The 21,840-nt window shown below is 37.8% G+C and overlaps 1 protein-coding gene across 2 annotated transcripts in view; it reads left to right on the top strand.

The window, feature by feature from the left end:
• Ube2e3 (ubiquitin conjugating enzyme E2 E3) overlaps positions 1-13,693 on the top strand; it is a 59,924-nt gene extending 46,231 nt beyond the window's left edge. For both annotated transcript variants that reach the window (XM_076569761.1, XM_076569762.1), the window contains exons 4-6: positions 6,191-6,323; positions 9,966-10,113; positions 13,057-13,693. In XM_076569761.1, coding sequence (XP_076425876.1) covers positions 6,191-6,323; positions 9,966-10,113; positions 13,057-13,154 — 379 coding nt within the window. In that variant the 3' untranslated portion in view covers positions 13,155-13,693. The remainder of the gene's footprint in view (positions 1-6,190; positions 6,324-9,965; positions 10,114-13,056) is intronic.
• The last annotated feature ends 8,147 nt before the right edge of the window (positions 13,694-21,840 follow it).

Here is a 21,840-nt window from a genome sequence, read left to right on the forward strand (position 1 = left end):
TATATTTCCACATTACTAATACATTTCTGTATAATTATGGGCAGTGTACAAATTATGTGATTCTAAACCCTAAATAAGGCTGATTTATGCTGTGAAGTGCTTGTTTTTTTTTTGTTGTTGTTTTTTAGCTATTTATGATTATTACTAAATTTTATCTGGTTTTTAAGATGTAGAAAGATAGTTGAGAACAAACTACGTTCCACATGAAAATGAATGCAGTATTCAAAAGTATAAAACAACCATTATGATAAAAGTAAGTCTGAAGTTGAAATGCTTGTTGAAACTTGATTTTTAACATGCCACCAACAGGATCGTGGTGATATCAAGAGCAGTCAGGAGCAGATTAAGCTGGAAGTGGTAGTACCTGATTACAGTCCTGTCACAAAGCTGAGGTCAATCGCTGTGGGCTTGATGGCAGCCTATACTGGCCTATATAAAAATAAATGGCAGCTAGTCCCATATAAAAATAAAGCCTAGTGTGGCACACTCTTATTATCTCAACACTTAGGAAGCAAAGACAGGGGTTGCCTTATTTTGAGGCATTGACTAAAGTACTAGGATATATGCTAACTTATTTCTAGAAACTTTTTAATTTAAAAAATGGGTTGGTATGTAAAAGGAAAGAAAAAAATTTAAATAAAATAAACAATAAAAAAAAATCTGGAGATGGCCTGAGTACTTTTAGGAACAGTCACCAGTGAGAGTGTATTTTCTTTCCACACATTGTATCAACACTAACAATAACATTGATTAATACTGTCTACTGGTTGGCTAATAGCTGTAGGTGTTTCCTTCCTGTCTGTAACTCAGATCTCGGTTTCCAGTCTTCCCAAGACCTGGTCCTCATAGTTGCAGAGGATGTGCCCTCCCTTAGGCTAGGGTCTGTTCCTTCTTTGTTGTCTTTGTCCTGCCTCCTTTGTCTCTTCTGTCACAGAAGAAACTCCTTTATTTCATCCTTGCTGTGACATGGTTGCTGGTCTGTCCTAACTTCCTGTGTCCCCTTTCCTTGACTTTCCTTTCTTAGACTGATTGTCCCTCCCTGTTCACAGCCCACCTGTCTTTCTGACATCATGTCCTTTGTCTTTCATTTTCTAATCATTAAAAAGAATAATCTTTTCTTTTGGCCTTTCATTCTTTGTGACTAGAATCTTTTTGTCTGTTTTGTCCTGGACTGTAAAGTTGTGTTAGGAAAACTTATAGGCCAAAGTGCCTGTCTGCCAACTATGTGAACTTGAAGCTCTGCTGGTTAAACTGAAGTAGTGTAGATAATGTAGTTTTAAATGCTTACCCTGTTAGTACAATAAATATTGATTTTTAGTGTACTTACTAAAAAAATTACATGCATTTATTCATTTACTATTATGGGGGAAAGTGGTTCATATTAATATTGATGGGCAGGTGTGGAAAGCTTCATTTATAGTATTATGGTTAGAATGCTTCCAGAGTCCAAAATACCTAGTTTTGAGACATAATTTTGGAGTACATCTGTTTGTAATTTAGAAACCGTTTTTATAAACCAAGACTTGAAAAATATTTACTACTTACTGCATTAGCATGCAAATTTTTATGTATTCTACAGTTTGTCTTTTGAATTAATGTTTTACTTCATTCTTACAGCAATTTTAGACTCAGCAAAATTTGGTAGAAACTGCAGCATTACACGTACTTCTTTGCCTCTTTTCTCCTTAGTACCTTCATTGGCACCCCCACCACAGTGGTGTGGGTGTTGTGTATTACAGTACATGAACTTGCTTTGAGCATACATTGTCACATAAAGGTCCTAGTTTACATAACATCTCATTTTTGGTACTGAATACTTTATGGATTTTGACAAATATATAGTGATACATACATCTTGCTTGTCCAATCAGTGTCTGTCTACCTTCTGGCACCTTCTGACTTTTTTATTTCCTCCATAGTTTTTCTTGTTTCAGGATGTATGCTTGGAATCTTGCAGTGTGTGGCAGTATAAAATTTTCAAATTGTCTTCTCTGACCAAGTAATGTGGATTTAAGGTACATCTATGTCTTTTTGTGGCTTGATAGCTCTTTTGCACTGAGTAGTATTTCATTATCTATATGTAGCAGCTTCTACATCTATTAATCCACTGAGGTCATCTTGGTTGCTTTCCAGTTTAGATGATTATGAATATACTGGCTATGCACAGGTTTTTGTGTTGAGTTTCCAGTTTCCTGGTTAAGTTGAAGCAAATGTGATTGCTGGATCATATGGAAAGATGTGCTTAGTAAGAAACTGCCAAAGTGTTCCAAAGTAAATCATCCACAGCCCCAAACAGTGAGAACGCTTGACATTTGGCATTGCCTCTGTCGTTTTGCTTTCCTACAGTAAGTAGTTCTGTATCGTTTGTTGAAAAGCCATGTTTACTCCAGCATTTCCTTTGTGTCTTTGCATCTAAGAAGAGAACCAAGGTTAGGAGACTCTCTGGGTTTCCTGTTCTTCTCTTCTTTTTCACTGCGCACACTGATGCCCTTTCATGCTCTTTGTAGTCATGCTGTAAGGCTTCAAGTTGGGTAATGTCCTTCTTCTTTGTTCCCGCCTTCCTGAGTAAATAAACATTCCAGGTTCTTCTCAAAGTAAGCTTTAGAATCAATTTGTTGATATTCACAGAATAATTTGATTTGATTTCTTTTTTGGCGGGGGGTCGGGGGGCAGCATTGGTACATAGATGAATTAGAAGAATTGATATTTTGACACTAGTGTCCCTATGAATTTGATATGAACAGTATCTAATTAGTTTCATGTTTTTATCTTTTTAGACATTTATTTTTACTTGATGAGCAAGTGTTTTTCTTGCATATAAGTCGATGCACTATGTGCATGCAGTGCCTGCTGGGGCCGGAGGAGAGCAATGACACTTGTGAAACGGGAGTTTCAAATGGTTATATGTCATCATGTGGGTTCTCATGGGAACCGATCCTGGGTCCTCAGCAGAGCAGCCGCTGCTCTCAACTGATGAGTCTTCACTCAAGCGGCTTAACTTTATTAATATTTTACTTTTTCAAAAAATTATCAACAGCTTTTCCATATGGGATTTTCATACAAACTTCGTTTTGTTCATTCCCCTTCCTCTGCTTTCTTGGGTTTTCTTTTCTTTGAGTTGACTTAACTGCTTTTAAAATGTAGTTAATTGATGCATGAGAAATAACCACTGAGTCCATCAGTGATGTCATTGTTGACCTTAGATAAGAGTTGTTCCTATAGAAAAATGAGGAAAGGAACTCAATTTGAAATTCTTAAAAACAGACGGAAAGAAATTGAAGACAACTGGTAAAGGCAAAACTTTGAAGGAAGTTTTTCAATTAAAGGAACAGCAATTTGAGGTGAAAGTTGGAAAGTTTAGTGAACAGAAGTTTGTTTCTTTTAATCAAGTTTGGAGAGATGGCATTGCTGGATTCTTGTGGGTGGTGTTCACCTGAGAGGGAACTGAACCACAGTGTAAGGCAAAGTGGAAGGTTATGGAGTTCTGCCCTGTGTATGGGACAGAAAAAAAGAATGGAGATCAGTCAGGAACGATTGATCCTAACAGGAAATGCTTGGCCGTTATTACCAATTATCCCCCTTCCTCCAGCTATGAGGCCTCGATGCCAGGTCTGCTGATAGCCTGTGAAATGCTTTGAATTAATGGACTCAGTCCTGAAGCTCCTTTTTTCCATACCTCTTGGTGGGTCTGCCCCAACCTCTTTATCCTAAATGCTACCTTAAGGGAAATGAAAATAGACCCCTTAGGCCAGGCGCTTCTGTTACATTTAATGTCCTGCTTTAGCAGGGTTAAGTGAACCCCTCCTCATGCAGCATAAAAAGGGGAAAAAGCAAACTTTAGAATCAAGAATTTAGTTTCACAGTGGGTATCTCAGTTTTCTTCCACATAACAGGATTAAGATCGATTCCTCATCCTCTCCATCTTGATTTCCTCAAGGGTTGGTGGATTTGTCCAAAGCACCATCTTTTCAGTCTACAATTCTTCAGTCCATTAAAATTCATTGACTTCAACTTACCTTCTGCTCATCCATCTGAAATATAGGTGTTCTGAGGCAGTATGGTTATTTGGAAGTTGGTTCTTACATATTCGGATACTTATACAAGTTAAGTATTTGCGAAGTCTGTCAGGATAGCAGAAGTAGCCACAGCAAAATTAAAGAAATAAATAGAAAACATTTGTAGAATATATAGAATAGCATTGGTTGAGATTTTGTCTTCTGAAGTTTTCTAGTTTTGCAGATTCATAACCTACGGTTAAACTGATGCCCTATTATTAATATGGTTGCAGTACTGTTTCACACTTACTATTTAAGGAGAACCTCCAGATCATCTCTAAATTGATGGACTGTTTAAAAGAACAAAAGCATATGCATATTTAACATTTAGAAAGCCAGGATAATTTGTGATGTAAAAACCTAGAGGAAAATGGGTGGGAGACATGTCTCAGCCATTAAGGACGTGTGCTGCCTTTGCAAAAGGACCTGAATTTGATTCCCAGCACTCATATCAGGTGGCCTGAAGCTCCAGAGGATCTGAAACTGTCTCCTAGACTCTGTGTGCCGCTTCACTCATGTGCACATGTCCTCCCTGCCCACCCCACCCCCATATGCACATGATTAAAGATAAAAGTGAAAATTTAAACAAATAGAGGAAAATGACAATTTGTGAGGTGTGCTTGAAAAATGTTTACAGGAATCATAGTGTTGCTTTGCTAACCACAAATTGTGAATTTAGATTATTTTGAACTGTTACATTTTTATTCCATAATAATGATACTGATGTTGAGCAGATTGCATTAAAATGTTACTGTGGTTCAGTAGAATTCAAGTCTTGGTTTTTTAACATTCCCTACAAGGACCCAGAGTTCCTGAAGCTGATTCCAGGGCTGGAACAGTAGAGCATCTTTTCATGCCAGAAAGGAAGAATGTACTCTAAAACAATGCCAGAATGTTAGAAGCATGTTGGAGCTGTGTTGTGGGCTCTTCCCACTGGGCAAATCTAGGATGGTTCAAGTAGCAAAATAATTAAAAACAGTAGTAAATTGTAAAGCATTGGAAAGAAATAGTAATTTATGAGACTATATCACTAGCATAACATTTATATAAACACATAGGGAAAAGGGGGCTCAAGACAGCTGTTAAATGTGGAGGAAGATCTGGAGTTGAAAATCCTGATTATGCCAATGTCATAGTCAAGTTCAGAGGATTCCAAATGAGTGTTAAATGTAGAGAAGAAATTTGAATGAAGAGTAGGTTATTTGCATGGTTGTAATCTGACCAAAGAATACATTATTGGTTGCAGGAAAAGATAGTAACTAAGCAGTAGGAAATTTGGAATATATCTTCTGTGGCTGAAGCTTAACATCACCAAGTGAGGAACAGGACACCATATCAGGTGCTTCAAACTGTCATGACCCCCAAATGACATACACTTACTCACTTCTCTGTTAGGAGTGTATTATTTGAACCCATTATGAGAACCACAAACTCAAACGGTACTGCACTTTTTTTTTTTTTTTTTTTTAGGGGACTAGATCCTGTCAAATAAAAGTTAGAAATTAAATAATGGTAGGACCCATGCTAAGGGAAAGTTAAGGCATAGAGGGTAAGTGGATGTGGTGAAGTGCACGTAATGGATTATGCCTGCAGTTACAGCACTACAGCTGGGAAAGCAAGAGGAGCATTGCAAGTTCTAGGCCAGCCTGGGGTAAATAATAAAACCCTGTCATGAAATTTATTAAAAGTATAGGACATAAGCTTTTCTTGACCCCGAGACTGGATACAGAGTTAGTTGACAATTTTATCATACAAATTATAGATGACTGTGGTTGACTTAGTTACTGACATTGTAACTGTTGTAATTGGTGATTTGCAAATTATTTTTTGGAAGAGGACATGTAAGTATTTACGTAGAACGGATCACAATGTAAGCAACCTATAAGTGTTGATGCAGCGCACACATTGAGTAAAGTTATATGGTGTTTGTGTTTTCGTTGTAATTTTTTTCTGTTCATTTGGAATATTTCAAAATTTATGCGTGTGTGCATGAGCACATTTGCTTTAGATTGTTTATTTAATTCTAATTTTTCATTCATCTTAAGATATTAACCTAAATTTTTATAAGTATGTTTATAGGTGTTTATATAGGTGATTATAGATATGTATATTGATTTTTGATTTCTTTTAAATAGTGCTGGGCCTAAAGGAGATAACATTTATGAATGGAGGTCAACTATACTTGGTCCACCAGGTTCTGTATATGAAGGTGGTGTTTTTTTTCTGGATATCACATTTTCTTCAGATTATCCATTTAAGCCACCAAAGGTAAGAACCTAGATATACATTGATTAATTGTCCTCCCAAACCCAGGTATTCTAGAATTTATATGTATATTAATGTAATAATTTTTATTTTATTTTTCATAAATTAATATGGAAACTCAGAACCTATTATTTTGAAACCAAAAAGTTACTGACTTCTGCCTTCTAAAAATAATTTTATATTAAACATAACTTGTTAATACTAAATAAAATTATACATTGAATAAAACATAATAAATGTGATCTTATGCAAAATTTCCTCTGTGAAGTAAACCTTATTGACAGCTTTCAGAAATAGGCTAATAATAAGGATTTTGTCTTTATTTATAGATAAGTAAAAATTAGAAAACTAACAAAAAAAGGAAAAACTAACACACACTGGTTTTGTGCCTTCTATGAGTGTAATATAAAATAGAGTGGCGGGCTCACTTCTGCCTTCTCCTTAATTCATTTAAACTGAGTGTTCAGCTGGGTAACAAACAGAAAACATGATACTTACTTCAAGAGCTTCTTCCTCTGACTTCTCATTATAAAGTACTCAAGTAAAAACCCTGGAGCTTAGCCTTTGTAGCTGGGTTTGTTATAGAGGAATCCAGTGTGCCAGGAAGGTTGACAGGACCATGGCCCCCAACTAATAAAGTGCTTTTCCTTTTTTTTTAATTGCATAAAAATTTTTAATGTAATGCATTCCAATTATGGTTTCCCCTCCCCCAACGTCTCCCAGATCTGCCCTACTTCCCTACCAACCCAAATACACACCCTTTCTCTTTCTCCTTGGGATATAAACAGGCATATAAAACAAATAATGAAATAAAATTAGTTAAATAAATAGAAGAAAAAGCCAAGAAAGTTTCTAATTTTTATATGATTTCTTTGTGTGTGAAATGCTTTTCTTTTTAAATCTTAAAACTCTTTAAATACATGTCTTCAGTATATGTGTGTATCTGTTTATCTTCATCTATCCATCCATCCTATCTATTCTCTACAGTCTTTCTCACTCTCCCTCCCTCCCTCCCTCCCTTCCTCCCTCCGTGTGTGTGTGTGTGTGTGTGTGTGTGTGTGTGTGTGTGTGTGTGTGAGAGAGAGAGGGGGGGGGAGTCTGTCGTCTTTCTGTGTCTGTAAAGACTTACTTGATTTTTAGAAAGGACGTTTTCTGGGAAGTATTCTCTAACACATTGCAAAAGAGTCCCACCTAGTGGTGTGTACCTCAAATTAAAAACAGAATGATCCCTCCCCTTCCTCCCTCCCTCCCTCTCTCCCTCCCTCCCTTTCTTATCGAAGAGAAAAGAATCTTCTCTCATACACTACGTCCCCACCACAGCTTTCTCTCATTCTACTCCTCCCAGCCCCCTTCCCTCCACCTCTCCTCTCCCCCATATCCACTCCCTCTCCGGTTTCCTCTTCAGAAAAGAACAGGCCCCCCAAGAGAAGACAGCCAAACAGGACAAAACAAGATGCAATAAGAAAGAGTAAAAGCCCTCATATTGAGGCTGGACAAGGCAACCCAATAGGAAAGAGTCTCAAGAACAGGCAAGAATCAGACACCCCTGCTTCCAGTGTTAAGACTCCCACAAAAAACCGAGCTAACAGTCTTACCATATATACAGAGGACCTGCTTCAGATCCATGCAGGCCACATGCTTTCTACTTCAGTCTCTGTGAGCCCGTATGAGCTCTGTTTAGTTGATTCAGAGGGCCATGTTTGTCTGGTGTCCGCTATATCCTCTGACTCCCACACCCCCCCTCCCCCTTCCATGGGATTCCCTGATCTCCAAGGGGAGGGACCTGATGGACAACTCCAATAGGTTGTGGGGTTTTTTTGTTTTTGTTTTTTGTTTTATTGCCAGTCATGTTTTGTTCAACCCTAGGTTTCTGGGCTATCTAGTCTCCAGTTCCTGGCCATTCAGGCAGTGTAGGGCGTGGGTTCCCTCTTCTGGCATGGGCTTCAAGTTAAACCAAACATTATTTGACCACTCCCACATGTTCTGCGCTACCATTTCCCCAGCCCATCTAGCAGACAGGACAGGTTGTATAGGTGGAGGGTTTTGTGGCTGGGTTGGTGTCCAGGTTTCTCTTTCTGTAGTCTGCAGATTATCTTCTCATTGCAAAGCGACTAGAATGTAGGGATGAAGGCTTCATGCAGGCACCAGCTCATCCTCTGTACATTCGATGAGTTATGTGGATGTTGTCCTCAGCAGTGGTCCACTCCCCCTTCACCATCACTTTTTGGAGAGCAACCTTCTGTCCTTGCATCAGCCTGGGTTGTTTAGGGATCTCCACAGGATCACAGGATCTTCTTGGCCAACGACTCAACTGAATGCAACCCAGTCCCACCACTTGAAGACTTGCCTGGCTACAAAGACCTCATTTCCTCCATTACAGGAGTCCTCCAGTTGTCTCTCTCTCCACACTTACACACACACACCACTGTCTGATCCCTCCTGCTCCCATCTCCACCTACCCTCAGTCCACTTGCAAAATGTATTCTATTTCCCCTTCCCAGGGAGGTCCATGTGTCATTCCCCTAGAGCCCTTTACCTAACCTTTCTGGTCTCTAGATTGTAGCTTGATAATCATTTACTTACAGCTAATATCCACTTATAAGTTAATACATGCTGTATTTGTCTTTCTCAGTCTGGGTTATTATCTCACTCAGGCTTTTATTTTTCTAGTTGTATCTGGTTGCCTGCAAATTTCATGATGTCATTTTTTTAACAGCTGAGTAATACTTGACTGTTTAAATGTACAGCATTTTCTGACAAGTTGGTCCTTTAACCACCTGGACACACTTCAGAGTAGACTGTGTTTGAGTGTTTTATAGTGCAGCCCATCAGAATCTAAGATCCTAGAAGTTATCTTTGAAAGCTCTTTAGGTATGCAGGTCTGCCTTTCTAAGTCAAATAAAGGGTCAGAACCCTCATGTTATAGTGGCATACATTGGATTCTCATGAGAATGATATGTATTTAATGTCAGCTTATTACTGACTGCTGAATTTTTATTTGGTTGTTTTCTGTATAACAAAGCTTTAGTAAACTTTATTTCTATTTTTATAAATAGTGATACTTCTACATGCCTAGGTTTTCATATTGGAAATTGGTTTTAACAAACTAGAAAAAATAAGGGGAGAAAGTTAACAGAATGTATTTGTATGTGAGGAATTATGTTTACAATTGCATTTTTCTTAGCACCACTAGTGGAAATGGAAATTGTCTAGCAGATGTTGGACCTCTCCCCCACACATACCTGATCCCTCCTGCTCTGTTTCCTGAGTACTGGGGTTATAGGCATGCACTACAGAGGCAGGAGGATTGCTGCTGTAAGTTTGAAACCAGCCTGGTCTGCAAAGCAAGTTCCGGCTAGCCAAAGCTACATATCTAGAGACCTCATGTCAAAAACAAAACAGCAGCAGCAGCAACAAAAAACAAAACAACCATAACAAAACCTAAGCCAAATACAGTTCTTTCTATACTAAGTCAAAACAAACAATATTTTTAACTAAGTCAGTTAAAACTATTTAACTTGTTACACCGACCTATGAGTATTACATGTTAATAATTTGTTGTCAGCATAATCTGAAGTGTTACTGCTGAGACGAATTGGTGACACAGCCTCTTTTTCTTCCTGTTTCTACTGTGACCATGTATAGGTTACCTTCCGCACCAGAATCTATCACTGCAACATCAACAGTCAGGGAGTCATCTGCCTGGATATTCTAAAAGACAACTGGAGTCCTGCTTTGACTATTTCAAAAGTTTTGCTCTCTATTTGTTCCCTTTTGACAGACTGCAACCCTGGTAAGCAAATCTTTATAAATCTACAAATAAAGCTTCTTAATTTAATGTTGATCAAGAAGTAAGTATTATTATTAGGAAGATCAGCATAAGATATTTTTTTTTGAGGGATAGGCATGGAGATTGTGTCAGCAGAATAGTGAATAAAGACTTCTGAGTTAGCTGGGGCTATCTGGTGAGACTCTCAAAAAAAAAAAAAAAAAACCAAAAGTAATTCTGAGAAATCAATGTTATTTCAATTAGAAATTGGGCCAAAAGTTTCTTAATGTTTATTTAGTTTATTATTGTCATGTAGCAGGTTTTCTTTTAGGCCACCAACCAGCTTCCAAATCATGACATAGAGACTTATTATTAGTTATGAATGCTTAGCCTTACCTTAGCTCTTGTTTTAATGTTTCTCTTTATCTATGTTTTGCCTCAGGGCTTATTGCCTTTCTTTTCTTTTCTTTTCTTTCTTTCTTTCTTTCTTTCTTTCTTTCTTTCTTTCTTTCTTTCTTTCTTTCTTTCTTTCTTTCTTTCTTTCTTTCTTTCTTCCTTTCTTCCTTCCTTCCTTCCTTCCTTCCTTCCTTCCTTCCTTCCTTCCTTCCTTCCTTCCTTCCTTCCTTCCTTCCTTCCTTCCTTCCTTCCTTCCTTCCTTTTCCTCTCTCTCTCTCTCCTCCCTCCCTCTCTCCCTCTCTCCCTCTCTCCCTCCCTCCCTCCCTTCCACACCCCCTCTTTCTTTCTGTCCTACTTCCACTGCTTCTTGTGTCTGGCTGGCTGGTGCTGCCTGGCTGGCTGACCCTAGGCATGTCCTCTCTTTCTCTCGTGTCCCCCCCTCTAGATTTCTCCTCCTACTTGTTCTTTCTGCCCACCAGCCCCACCTATCCCTCTACTGCCTAGCTATTGGCTGTTCACCTATTTATTAGACCAATCCAGGTACCTTATGCAAGCAGATGAAACAACACACATCTTTATTTAATTAAACAAATGCAGCACAAACAAATGTAAGACATCTTTGCAGCCATAACAAAGGCAGTAGAAACAAATGTAACACACCTTCACATAAAGTAATATTCCACAGCATAAACAAATGTAACATATCTTTTCATAGTTAAAGTGACATTCCACAACAGTGTCATACCCCTCTGTGATTATTTTTGTACTATCAGCTATGGAACCTCTACTTTCTAAACTGTGGGGCTGTACAGATCATTTCTGTGAGAGTTAAGCAGCGTTTCTTGATTCCTTTTCCCTCCCTCCATGTTGCCATGTGCTTTACTGTACTCACCCAGTAACTGAAGGTTTCTCCCTTTTTGTATTAAAGCTAATTGTGTTAAATAGAGTGGTAATGGATATTGTAGTTACTGCTCATCAATCAGTCTAGATTGTTACTGTATAAACTCAAAAGTTATTAGTGTATTTAATGACTTCTGAAATTCCTCATAAGAAATTGAATGTGGGTAACAGACTTGTTAGAGTCATGTTTAGAATTAGAGTTTCACATGTTACTATTGTGTATGCTTGGCTGTTAGATTTGAGAGGGTTCAAGGAGGAAGAGAAGAAGAGATAATTAATTGTGCATTTGTTTAAGCAGACCATTAGAAATAACCTGTGTGTCCACTAAGAGACTATAGCTATTAAAAAATGAAACAATTCTGAACTTACAGGGAGACAGTCTTTAAGATCTAGTATGTCAAGATAGAGGGACCTTAAAAAGATACATTCATACTTAACAAATATTGTTAAGTCCTAGATATAAGGCATAGATAGAATATTTGAAAAATAATTTAAAGGTGTTAGCAGTTATTGGCCAGGGAGAAGATCCGAGTCTTTGGAGTCTAGAAGGGAAAGCTTTTACTGTTCTCTGTTGGCTTATTTTGGAACACTTTCTGTACCATGTGCACATACTTTGCTGAGAATTTTTATCTCAGATTCAACTTTTACTTCAAATTTATATTTAAAATGAAATGGCAGGTCAGTTTTTTAGTGACTTATGTTTACAGTTAGAGACATAACTGTATGACCATCAGGGAACATTTCATTCTGAATAGCATTATGAGATGGAAGCTTTATATAAAACTTACATTAAGATGCATAACAAGACAAAAATGCAGCTTCTATCTACTGCACTTTCATAGTTGAATAAAATGTCAAGAATAGCATGATCAGGACGCTGCATCCTTAATATCTCAACAGAATATCTTAGGTTTCCTAAGCAAGACCTGCACAGTAACATCAGCAGTTGGCATGCCAGTGTGTGTGTGTGTGTGTGTGTGTGTGTGTGTGTGTGTGTGTGTGTGTGTGTGTGTGTGTCCCTACCCTAAATGAAGAGTTACAATCAGAAAGAAGACTATGTCTTTTCTAGAGACTATCCCGATAGGCTATCTATTCCTAAATGGTTGCCCTAAGCACGTGTACCTAAAAGGAGGGGAGGATGCACACATATGTAACAATGATAATGGAAGAGGTCTTGAATTTGAGGGGGTGGTTCGGGCAGAGACGCAAGTAGAAATAATGTGAATACAGTAGTCAGTATGATTCTCAATAAAGTTAAAAGTATTTGTTAAATATATCTCTTAAGCCGGGCGGTGGTGGCACACGCCTTTAATCCCAGCACTCGGGAGGCAGAGCCAGGTGGATCTCTGTGAGTTCGAGGCCAGCCTGGGCTACCAAGTGAGTTCCAGAAAAGGCGCAAAGCTACACAGAGAAACCCTGTCTCGAAAAACCAAAAAAAAAAAAAAAAAAAAATCCTTGTTAATTTACCATTGACTTTTTTAGTGAAGGGGGCTTTTTTAATATTAAAAATATATTATTTTATTATTTTAAAAAATATATTATTTTCTTTGGAAAAAATTAAAACATTCCTTATTTAAAATGCTACGAAAATATAACTTTCAATATAATACCATGTTAGAACTGTACATGTAAAGCACACATGATATCTTAATGTCGTTTTTACTTTTCCAGCGGATCCTCTGGTTGGAAGCATAGCCACTCAGTATTTGACCAACAGAGCAGAACATGACAGGATAGCCAGACAGTGGACCAAGAGATACGCAACATAATTCTCATAATTTGTATGCAGTGTGAAGGAGCAGAAGGCCTCTTCCCACTGTGCTGCGGATCTTTATAGCCTTTACAATACGGACTTCTGTGTATATGTTATACTGATTCTACTCTCTGCCTTTATCCTTTGGAGACTGGGAGACTCCCCCAAAAGGTAAATGCTATAAAGAGTAGAACTTCGTAGCTGTAGATTAGTTACGTTTAAAATGCCTACTTGCAAGTCTTGCTTCTTTGGGATATCAAAATGTATTTTGTGATGTACTAAGGATACTGGTCCTGAAGTCTACCAAATATTATAGTGCATTTTAGCCTAATTCATTATCTGTATGAAGTTATAAAAGTAGCTGTAGATGACTAGGAATTATGTCATTTGTATTAAGCCCAGATCTATTTCTGAGTATGTGGTTCATGCTGTTGTGAAAATGTTTTACCTTTTACCTTTGTCAGTTTGTAATGAGAGGATTTCCTTTTACCCTTTGTAGCTCAGAGAGCACTGATGTATCATCTCAAACACAATAAACATGCTCCTGAAGGCATAGTTTCTTGTCGTAATGTTGAAAGTCTTGTCAGAAGGTGTGTCTGAGATGATTGTTGATGAAATAAAGATGTGGATATGAAGATGGATTATTAAGGACTAGTACAAATGAATGAATTATTAAATTGAAAACATTTAAAAATCTAAGTGTGTAGAGTTTTTTCCTTTAAGGAGAGAATATAGTGGCTTAAATGTGAAGCTGGATTTAAACCATTGGCCTTTAAAAAAGAAAAAAAAAACATGAATTCTACATTGATGATGTAGTATTTGAGTTGAAAATGAAGTCCTGGGTTATTCAGGACTCTATCCATGTCTTACATAATATTTTGTTTCCAAATTGGTGATGTCTATTCAAAGTTGGGCAATATTGTCAGATAATTGTTGCTATTCTGTGATTTCTTTTCTATGGTGCTTTTCCCTTTAATCCTGATCTTGAATTTTTATGGTGCATTATTGTTACTGTGATACATGGCCAGCAAGTGTAGCCAGAGGCTCAAAGGCCCTCTTTTTCCTGAAGATAGAAGGTGTGTTAGTGTGCAGATGTGGCACTCTCAGTTGAAGACATACTAAATTGTACGGATTTAGAGGTTAAATTACTTCTAACTGTAATTATTAAGTATACTATTTAGCTTGTAATTATTAAGCTTTCTTAAGAGAATTGTAAACAATATAACTGTACTATTTTTTCCCCCTGTGCCTGGAATAAATTATCTGTGGTGAGTGTCTTTTCCGGTTCTAAATATGGTAATACAGTAATATAAAATTTATGGAAATTTATTATTAGGATCAGAGCTAGTATTGCTTTGGGCTGGGGAATGGTAGCTCAGTGGTAGAGGCTGCCTTGGCATCCTCAGCACCACACACACACACACACACACACACACCAGTACCCTTTTATAGAGGAACGATGAACAACATGTTAATGTTTTGAAGATTTAAGCTTTATCTTGGGAAACTTCTGATTTTTATTTTAAACAGAAATTAAAAAATCCACAGTTAAGTCGATGTGATGAGTGGAGGCTTTGTATGAAAGTCAAAACAATTTTAATTAGCCATGGTAAGCTGCAGAAAGGACTTCATCCCACTGCTGAACTTGGTCATTCTGTACCCGAGGGTAATGAGTTTCTCTTGGTGCTAGAGAGCTTTCGTTCTGCATATTGCTGTGGTGTTGCATTGCTGTTCCTACTGTAACTTGTAAATGTCTGAGAGTGACCGAGCCACCATGTATCCATCCCATCAGACCCTCTGAGGAGCTGCGCAATGCACAAAGCAGTGTCCGATATGCATACCTGCTATAACTGTTGCCTGTAAAAGAATTCTTCATCGATTAATTACAACTTCTGAAATTCGATAAAGAATTGTTTGAGTAGATCTTTAATCTATTTTAGTTTCAGACTTATTTTTAATGAAGATGAAGTAGCTTGTTAATATTTGTCACGGGAACACTTAAAATAGTTTTCCTTGTTTAAAAACTTGACAATGTTTTTTTCATTCAAGTAATACTAAAAACCATCTTACATAACCACATCAAAAAGCTTGTATTGATAAGCATATCAAGTATGGTATTTTAATTATCTGGACACGGCCTTTTCTTTTGAACTAGGAAATCTTAACTAATTGGGATAAAAATTTGTAATTTGACCCATGCTACCTTTTCTCAGAAGAACTTTTTTGAGTTTTGCTCTGATTTGTAAAGAACTTGAGTCAGTCCACTGGTATTCGATGGTGTTCAAGTAATAAAAGAACAACAAGTATGTGGCAGTTGCAGTTCTGAAACTTCAGTTATCATGTTAATACATGTCATTAACACACTGTTAGTTACAATTTATATGGTGCATTTAGATGGATCATTTAAGTATGAGCTGAAACATCAATTGCTTTTTGTTGAACTGCTTTAAGAAACTAATCCGACAATAATTGCATCATGGTTATATTTCAGTTAATGTTCCTTATTCAGAGTAAGTAAATGTACAAGCATCTTTGTTTATTTCTAGTTACATTAGTTCTTTCAAGCAATACCCCAGTGAAAATAATTACATTTTAATACATATACATTATTTAAGTCAAATCTCACTCCAAAAAAAGGCTCAGTTTTTCCTTAGGAAGATCTTCGGTGTTTTAAAGAGTGTTTGTCTTCAGTGTACAATGGAACATTTACACACGGTGGACTGTTAGTGCTTTCAGCATGGTTATAGACTATATTGCCAAGTGGTTTCTGTAACTGCTTTACCAATGGTGTTAAAGCCTTGCTCACTGTCAGACATCGTCCACCTTGTTAACCTAGAACTGAGGCAAGACTAGATCACCTCACAGGCTTATGCATTTGTGCTTCTGCTCTTGCTGCTTCCTTTCCGTTCCTTCCTGACTGTTGAACTCACAAGCAGCTCTCTGTAGGGAATGCCCTGGAACCAGAGTCTTCTAGTTTGTCACCTGCTGGGCTTGCAACTGCTTGTGTTTGGACTAGAAGACCAGAGTGAATTTTAAGTAAGAACTTGCAGTGTCAACATCCCTAAATACTAAGAAGCTAAACTTCATGTGTTGGTGGGGGGTGGAGTTTAAAGAGCATATGATGCAAATTTGGGCACAAGGGTAGGTACAGACATCCTTTGGTCTTTGTCATTAAATGTAGATTATGCAGCAGAGCGCCAGAGCTTAGTCCTAGATGTGGCCTAAGATAGAACGGAGAATAACATAAATAGCTTGGCATGGAGACATGGCGATTACCTCATTCATGAAGGTCTGTCTCATGCAATTCACTGAAAGATTTCCTCCCTCAAATCCCCTCAGTTTCTTTCAGGTCTACCCCTTTGAATATTTCTGTCACATTGCTCTCATTTACCTGTTAGTTTATCAGTCTGTTTTTCTGAGATACCATCTACACAAGCATCACAAAGAATCAAGTATGTATTTATTTTCCATTATCAGCAACAAGCCAGGTGCCCTCCCTAAAAGTCAAGAACTTCTTTTTATCTTTTTCTTTTTGGTGGTCAGGTAGTGGTTAGAAGATGCATATACTGCATAACCCATTAACTGATTTACGTTAAGAGTTTGTTCTTCAGAGTTTAAGTGCTTGATAATTGATTGGTTTATTTAGAGAGTATGAAACATAAATAGATGAATACATTTTCACATCCTTATTATCACTTTCCTGTCCAGATAGATTTTTTTCTCCCTAGCAAAAGAAAAACATGTCTTTGTTAAAAAATGTATTCGTTTTCTGCTGAATGAGAGGTTGAGCAGATGTCTTTGCTGATATAACAATAAAAACGTTGGTATAATGTTTAGCAAACATATTCGATCTATATAATGTTCAATAAACTTCATACTAACTGACATTTTAAAAACACTCTTGGTCTAGCAAAATGGCTCAGCAGATCCAGGTACTTGCCATGCAAACATAACCGCCCGAGTCGGCCCCGAAAACACACTCAAGGTGGAAAGAGAAAACCTCCTCTTAGACATTGTACATACACACAAAATGAGGAAGAACAGTCTTTAAAATAACTCTTCATATTCACTGTCTGTGACTTGTGTTTTGGCATTTTACTTCGTTCAGTTTAATACCACGTCTGTATGTTTGGCTAGTGAGCCCTGGGAAGACATCATATATCCTCTTCCTCTGTCTCAATACCTGGTCTCTAACGTAGCTGCTAGCTGGATGATTATTTTATCATCATGGAGGTAAATCTTCAGCTTAAGGCTGTCCCACACCACATGGCATTTGTCTGTATAACAGAGCATGTCTTTAAATCCTCAATACAGTGATTGCAGTGCTTTGTACATGGTAATTGCTGCTTTGGTTATTCCTGTTAAAATGTGCCAAGTAATAACACTTTTTTCAGTGTCTTAGAATGAAGAATGAATTAATCTTAAAATTTTAAAAGTTCATCAATATACCAGATATCATTCTTAATTATAATTGTACACAGTTTCCCATTATCATTGGTATTTTCTTAGCCCCCTTTTATTCATAAAAAGAAAAAATACCACAAAGAAGCATATGTAGACTTGTGTCCCGTGTGCCAGCATTTTGACAAGTGGATTTTACAAATGGTGTTTCTTGGGTTATATGTAGCCTAGTTGAAGTGTACTCTGTTTTTTCAATGATGAAGGGCTATCCTCGTATTTCTCAGAGTATATTCCCTTTGTTAAGATATTCATGACTGTGTCCCAGTATTTTAGGAAAGAAGGGAAATGATGTCTTTGAGGGTATTATTTTAACAAAAAATACTTTGAGGAAAAAGGAACTATGTAGAAGTATATAATATGCTGTATACTGCTATGTAGTAGAGAGCTGCCCTTGAATATTGAAAGTAATTACTGAGATTTCCTATTTACAGGGTCTATGAAAAGGGGAAATATAATAACATAAAGATAAAAAAGCTGCCTTTTACTCTGTTGCTCAATAATTGTTCTAATAAGTCTAATTGGAAAGTGACTTTCTAATTCCAGTTATCTCACTTAAGAGTATTTAAATCAGCTGAGCAAACTGGGCCCACCTCGGTGTGATAACGATGGAAGAAAACCCTCTGAGAAGTTGGTGCTTGAACAGTGCTGGCATCAGAAGCCTGGCAGTCAAGAACCCAAAGGAAGTTTATCAGTTCCTAGTGATCTGAGTTTGGAGGAATTATGTCCAGCTTCATGTTACCATCTATGAAGTGATGAACAGTAATTTTTTGTGGAGTATAAAGACTAAGGGGAGTAAAGAGAGGGATCTACTGGTTCCCGTTACCTGCTTCCTTCATCATTGTTAGTGGAACACTAACCTTCTGAATTTGTCCTGACCAAACAGTGACGGTTATAATTATATCTCCAAACAGTGATGAAGATTATATATAATATATATGAGTTTTCTATAGGTTTTTAAATGGCACATTTAAAAATGCATATTACATTCTACTTGTATCTATCATCTTCACTAATGAGGCTTTCAGAAATAATGTATCCAATTCATTTTACTCCATCAGTACATTATGATGTGTGTACTTGGACAAATTAATGTTGTCCTGGATGCTTAGTAGCAGAGACTAGAGCTCCAAAAAAAAAAAAACCCTATCCTTAAATACTTTAAAACACAGGGAGTCCTAAAGAAAAGTTGTGTTTATTAGATAGTAAGAGGTATATTGCAAACCGAAGCAGAAGGAAATAGAGAGTGGGTGTTGGGAGGGAAAAGGGAAGTTGGTATTTTCTTTTAAGCAGGTAGTATCCTGTATCATGGTCCCAAGTCTTCAAAGGTAGGGAGATAGGAATTTTCAGATCCTTGTATATCCTAGTTGTTTAAGATTGTATGTTATCTTCATTTTCCCAGTAAAACTCCTTTAGAAACAACAGCTGAGTTGAGGGTGGCTAGTAAAGACATGGACAGAAAAATAAGAGCTTGAAAGAGCTGAACTTGAAGGATAAGCCAGATAAGAGTATACCAGAAGGAATGGCTGGTGAAAGGACTCCATAGTAGGAAAGCACTATGTTCAAGAATAAGTGTGTGAAACTGGAGTAGGGTGAGCACTAAGGGTAGGAAGCTAGGACAAGATGAGGTAAATGGAATGATTTGGGGGTCTTGGATGGGCTTTGGCTATTGTAAATAGGAAGCTGCTCTTTGAGGGTCTTTTTACCCCAAAGATACAGGTCATGGCAAGTTTTGTTAGGTCTCTGATTACTGTTAGGGGAAAGAAAAATGAGAGAGTGAGGATGTGAATAAGGGAGAGGACACCTGTATGGAAATTCGAGAACAGGGGGATCAATTAGGAGACCAGTACAATAGTCCAGATAAGTGATATAAGCGGCCCTGACCTGGGTGACAGTATGACTCATAAGACATGCCTGTGCCTGGATTGAAGATAGAGCTAACAATATTTGATAAGACTTGACTGTGTGATGTGGAAAAAGGACCAATGCATGGGACTTGAACAGACCAGAAGGATATATTTGTGAGGGAGTCTGGAGGGAAAAGGGTCAGGAGGAAGGCTAAGAGCTTTATTTTTGACAGTCTGGCTTTGAAGTGCCTGACTAAACACTGCAGTGGATGTTTAGACAGTGGATGTGCACATCTGCGTTGCAGTCAGATCTGGACTAGGCATGTGCTTTTGTGAAGATGCAGCATTCACACTATGGAAAGGCCCAAGCTTCTGTGCCAAGTGAGTGCTGCTGGGGTGGTTAACTCTACATCACAAGGAATCCCAGGAGAGTGGAAGTACCTAGAAAGGAAGTGAGGAGTTGTAGGGATGCCAGAAGGGGCTCCTTGCATCAGGTGGCATTCAGGAATCAAGAAAAGACTCAAATGGTCATTTTCATTATCTACCTGGGGGGTGCTTTGCATCAATGACTTTTACAAGTGCAGTTTTGTTTAAGCCTGTGATTAGGTCCAAGCTAGATTGTAGAAAGTACCAAAGGAGAGGGGGGAAAAAAAAAAGACCATTTGCTGTAATTGTTCATGTACCAGCTCATGTAAATGTTTTTTCCCCCTGAACTTAAATAGACTATGCCTATTTTCCAAAGTTAAATTGATTGTAATATTCTTTAACATAGTTCATATAGAAGCAACTTGATAATTGCTTTATTTTCCTTATTTCTGAAGGACTTTGGGTCAGTTTATTTTCCTTTCTAACCTTATTGTTTAAGTCCAGTGTTTGGTTATTCCTTGTCTACCAGAACCTTGTTAAAGGAATACTTTCTTGTCCAGATGCAGACTCTAGTCCATTCTTCACACTGCTAGCATATAGCTCTCTCCCATACAAGCTCCATCTTACAGTTCCCACTCATACGACGTTAGTGGTTGCCTGTTGTTGAACAGATACAAGTTCACATTCTGCAGAAGCCTCACTTTCTGTCACTGTACTCTTGATGAAGCAGTGTCCATGTCAGCCGCTCTACATGTTTGTTTTGTAGTGAAAATCAAGGGTCACTCTTGCCGACTGCAACCTTTGAATCTGTCCATTGTAAATACTTGCTCAGAGAAATAATGATAGTGATGCATCATGAATCGTTGGACTCTACTTCAAGGCTTTCTTCTGTTTAGAACACTGCAATTCTTGGATACTCTGACATCTTTGTACTTTCCTTGTAGTAGTTAAAAGTTGATACATGTAGCCCTGTGACCTGACCATGTTTAAGTGTCTGTTAAGCACCAACACATACATTGCTTAAGATTCGTTGCTAGGCACATTCGTATTTTAAACGTGGACTTGGTGCTTCAAGACAGATGGTGAGGTGGCACATTGCTGTCTGTACCTAAGAGCATTTGGCAGTGCTAAAATTGAGCTTTCTGTTTAGTCCAAAATAATTCAGTGATGAGTGGGCTACTTTGTACTTTTCTTCCCTCAGAATTTGAGTATTTGGAAATCTTAGCTTCCAAAGACGCAAACTACATGTACCCATATTTAACTATATATAGGCACCTTCATGAAATGAGGCTTCATGAGGAGGCAAGTTCTTACTCGGTGGATAAGTCCTACCTGGCAGTTTGGCACGTGTCTCCGGTTTTGTCATCGTAGTGCTGGTTCTAGTAAGACTAGCTAGTACTTGGTTGTATTTAATGTGCACACAAAATCTCCCAGGCTTAAAGTTAACCATTCGTTAAGCTCATGGTAAACAAAGTGTTCATATATTACTGGAGTGATTTAAAGGTGCGGGGTGGTCACCTCAAATAAGTTTATTCCCATCAGTGCCTCTTCTCAAACACTTAAACTGCACTCCCCATTTATGCCAGGGCTGAGATTTCTGAGATTAAATACATTGTATACAGGTACTCTGACCACATGTAGATTCATCCCATAGAACATTATGCGCAATTAATAGAGTCTCTCAAGTCTGTGTTTATAGAAGGGCATGTCACAAATCCATTAGCATTTCTCAAGTCCTGTATCTTGGTAACTAAAATTGGAAATTGTTTTGTATTTTTTACAGCTTATTACATCCTTCTTTTTTTTTTTTTTTTTTTTTGAGACAGGGTTTCTCAGTGTAGCTTTGCGCCTTTCCTGGAACTCACTTGGTAGCCCAGGCTGGCCTCGAACTCACAGAGATCCGCCTGGCTCTGCCTCCCGAGTGCTGGGATTAAAGGCGTGCGCCACCACCGCCCGGCAACATCCTTCTTAATGTATTTTTTTTCATGTATTTTTAAAGTAGAATTAACATAACCCTGTTTATCATCCAGG

Source organism: Peromyscus maniculatus, chromosome 4 (assembly GCF_049852395.1).
Source record: "Peromyscus maniculatus bairdii isolate BWxNUB_F1_BW_parent chromosome 4, HU_Pman_BW_mat_3.1, whole genome shotgun sequence".
Taxonomy (NCBI): domain Eukaryota; kingdom Metazoa; phylum Chordata; class Mammalia; order Rodentia; family Cricetidae; genus Peromyscus; species Peromyscus maniculatus.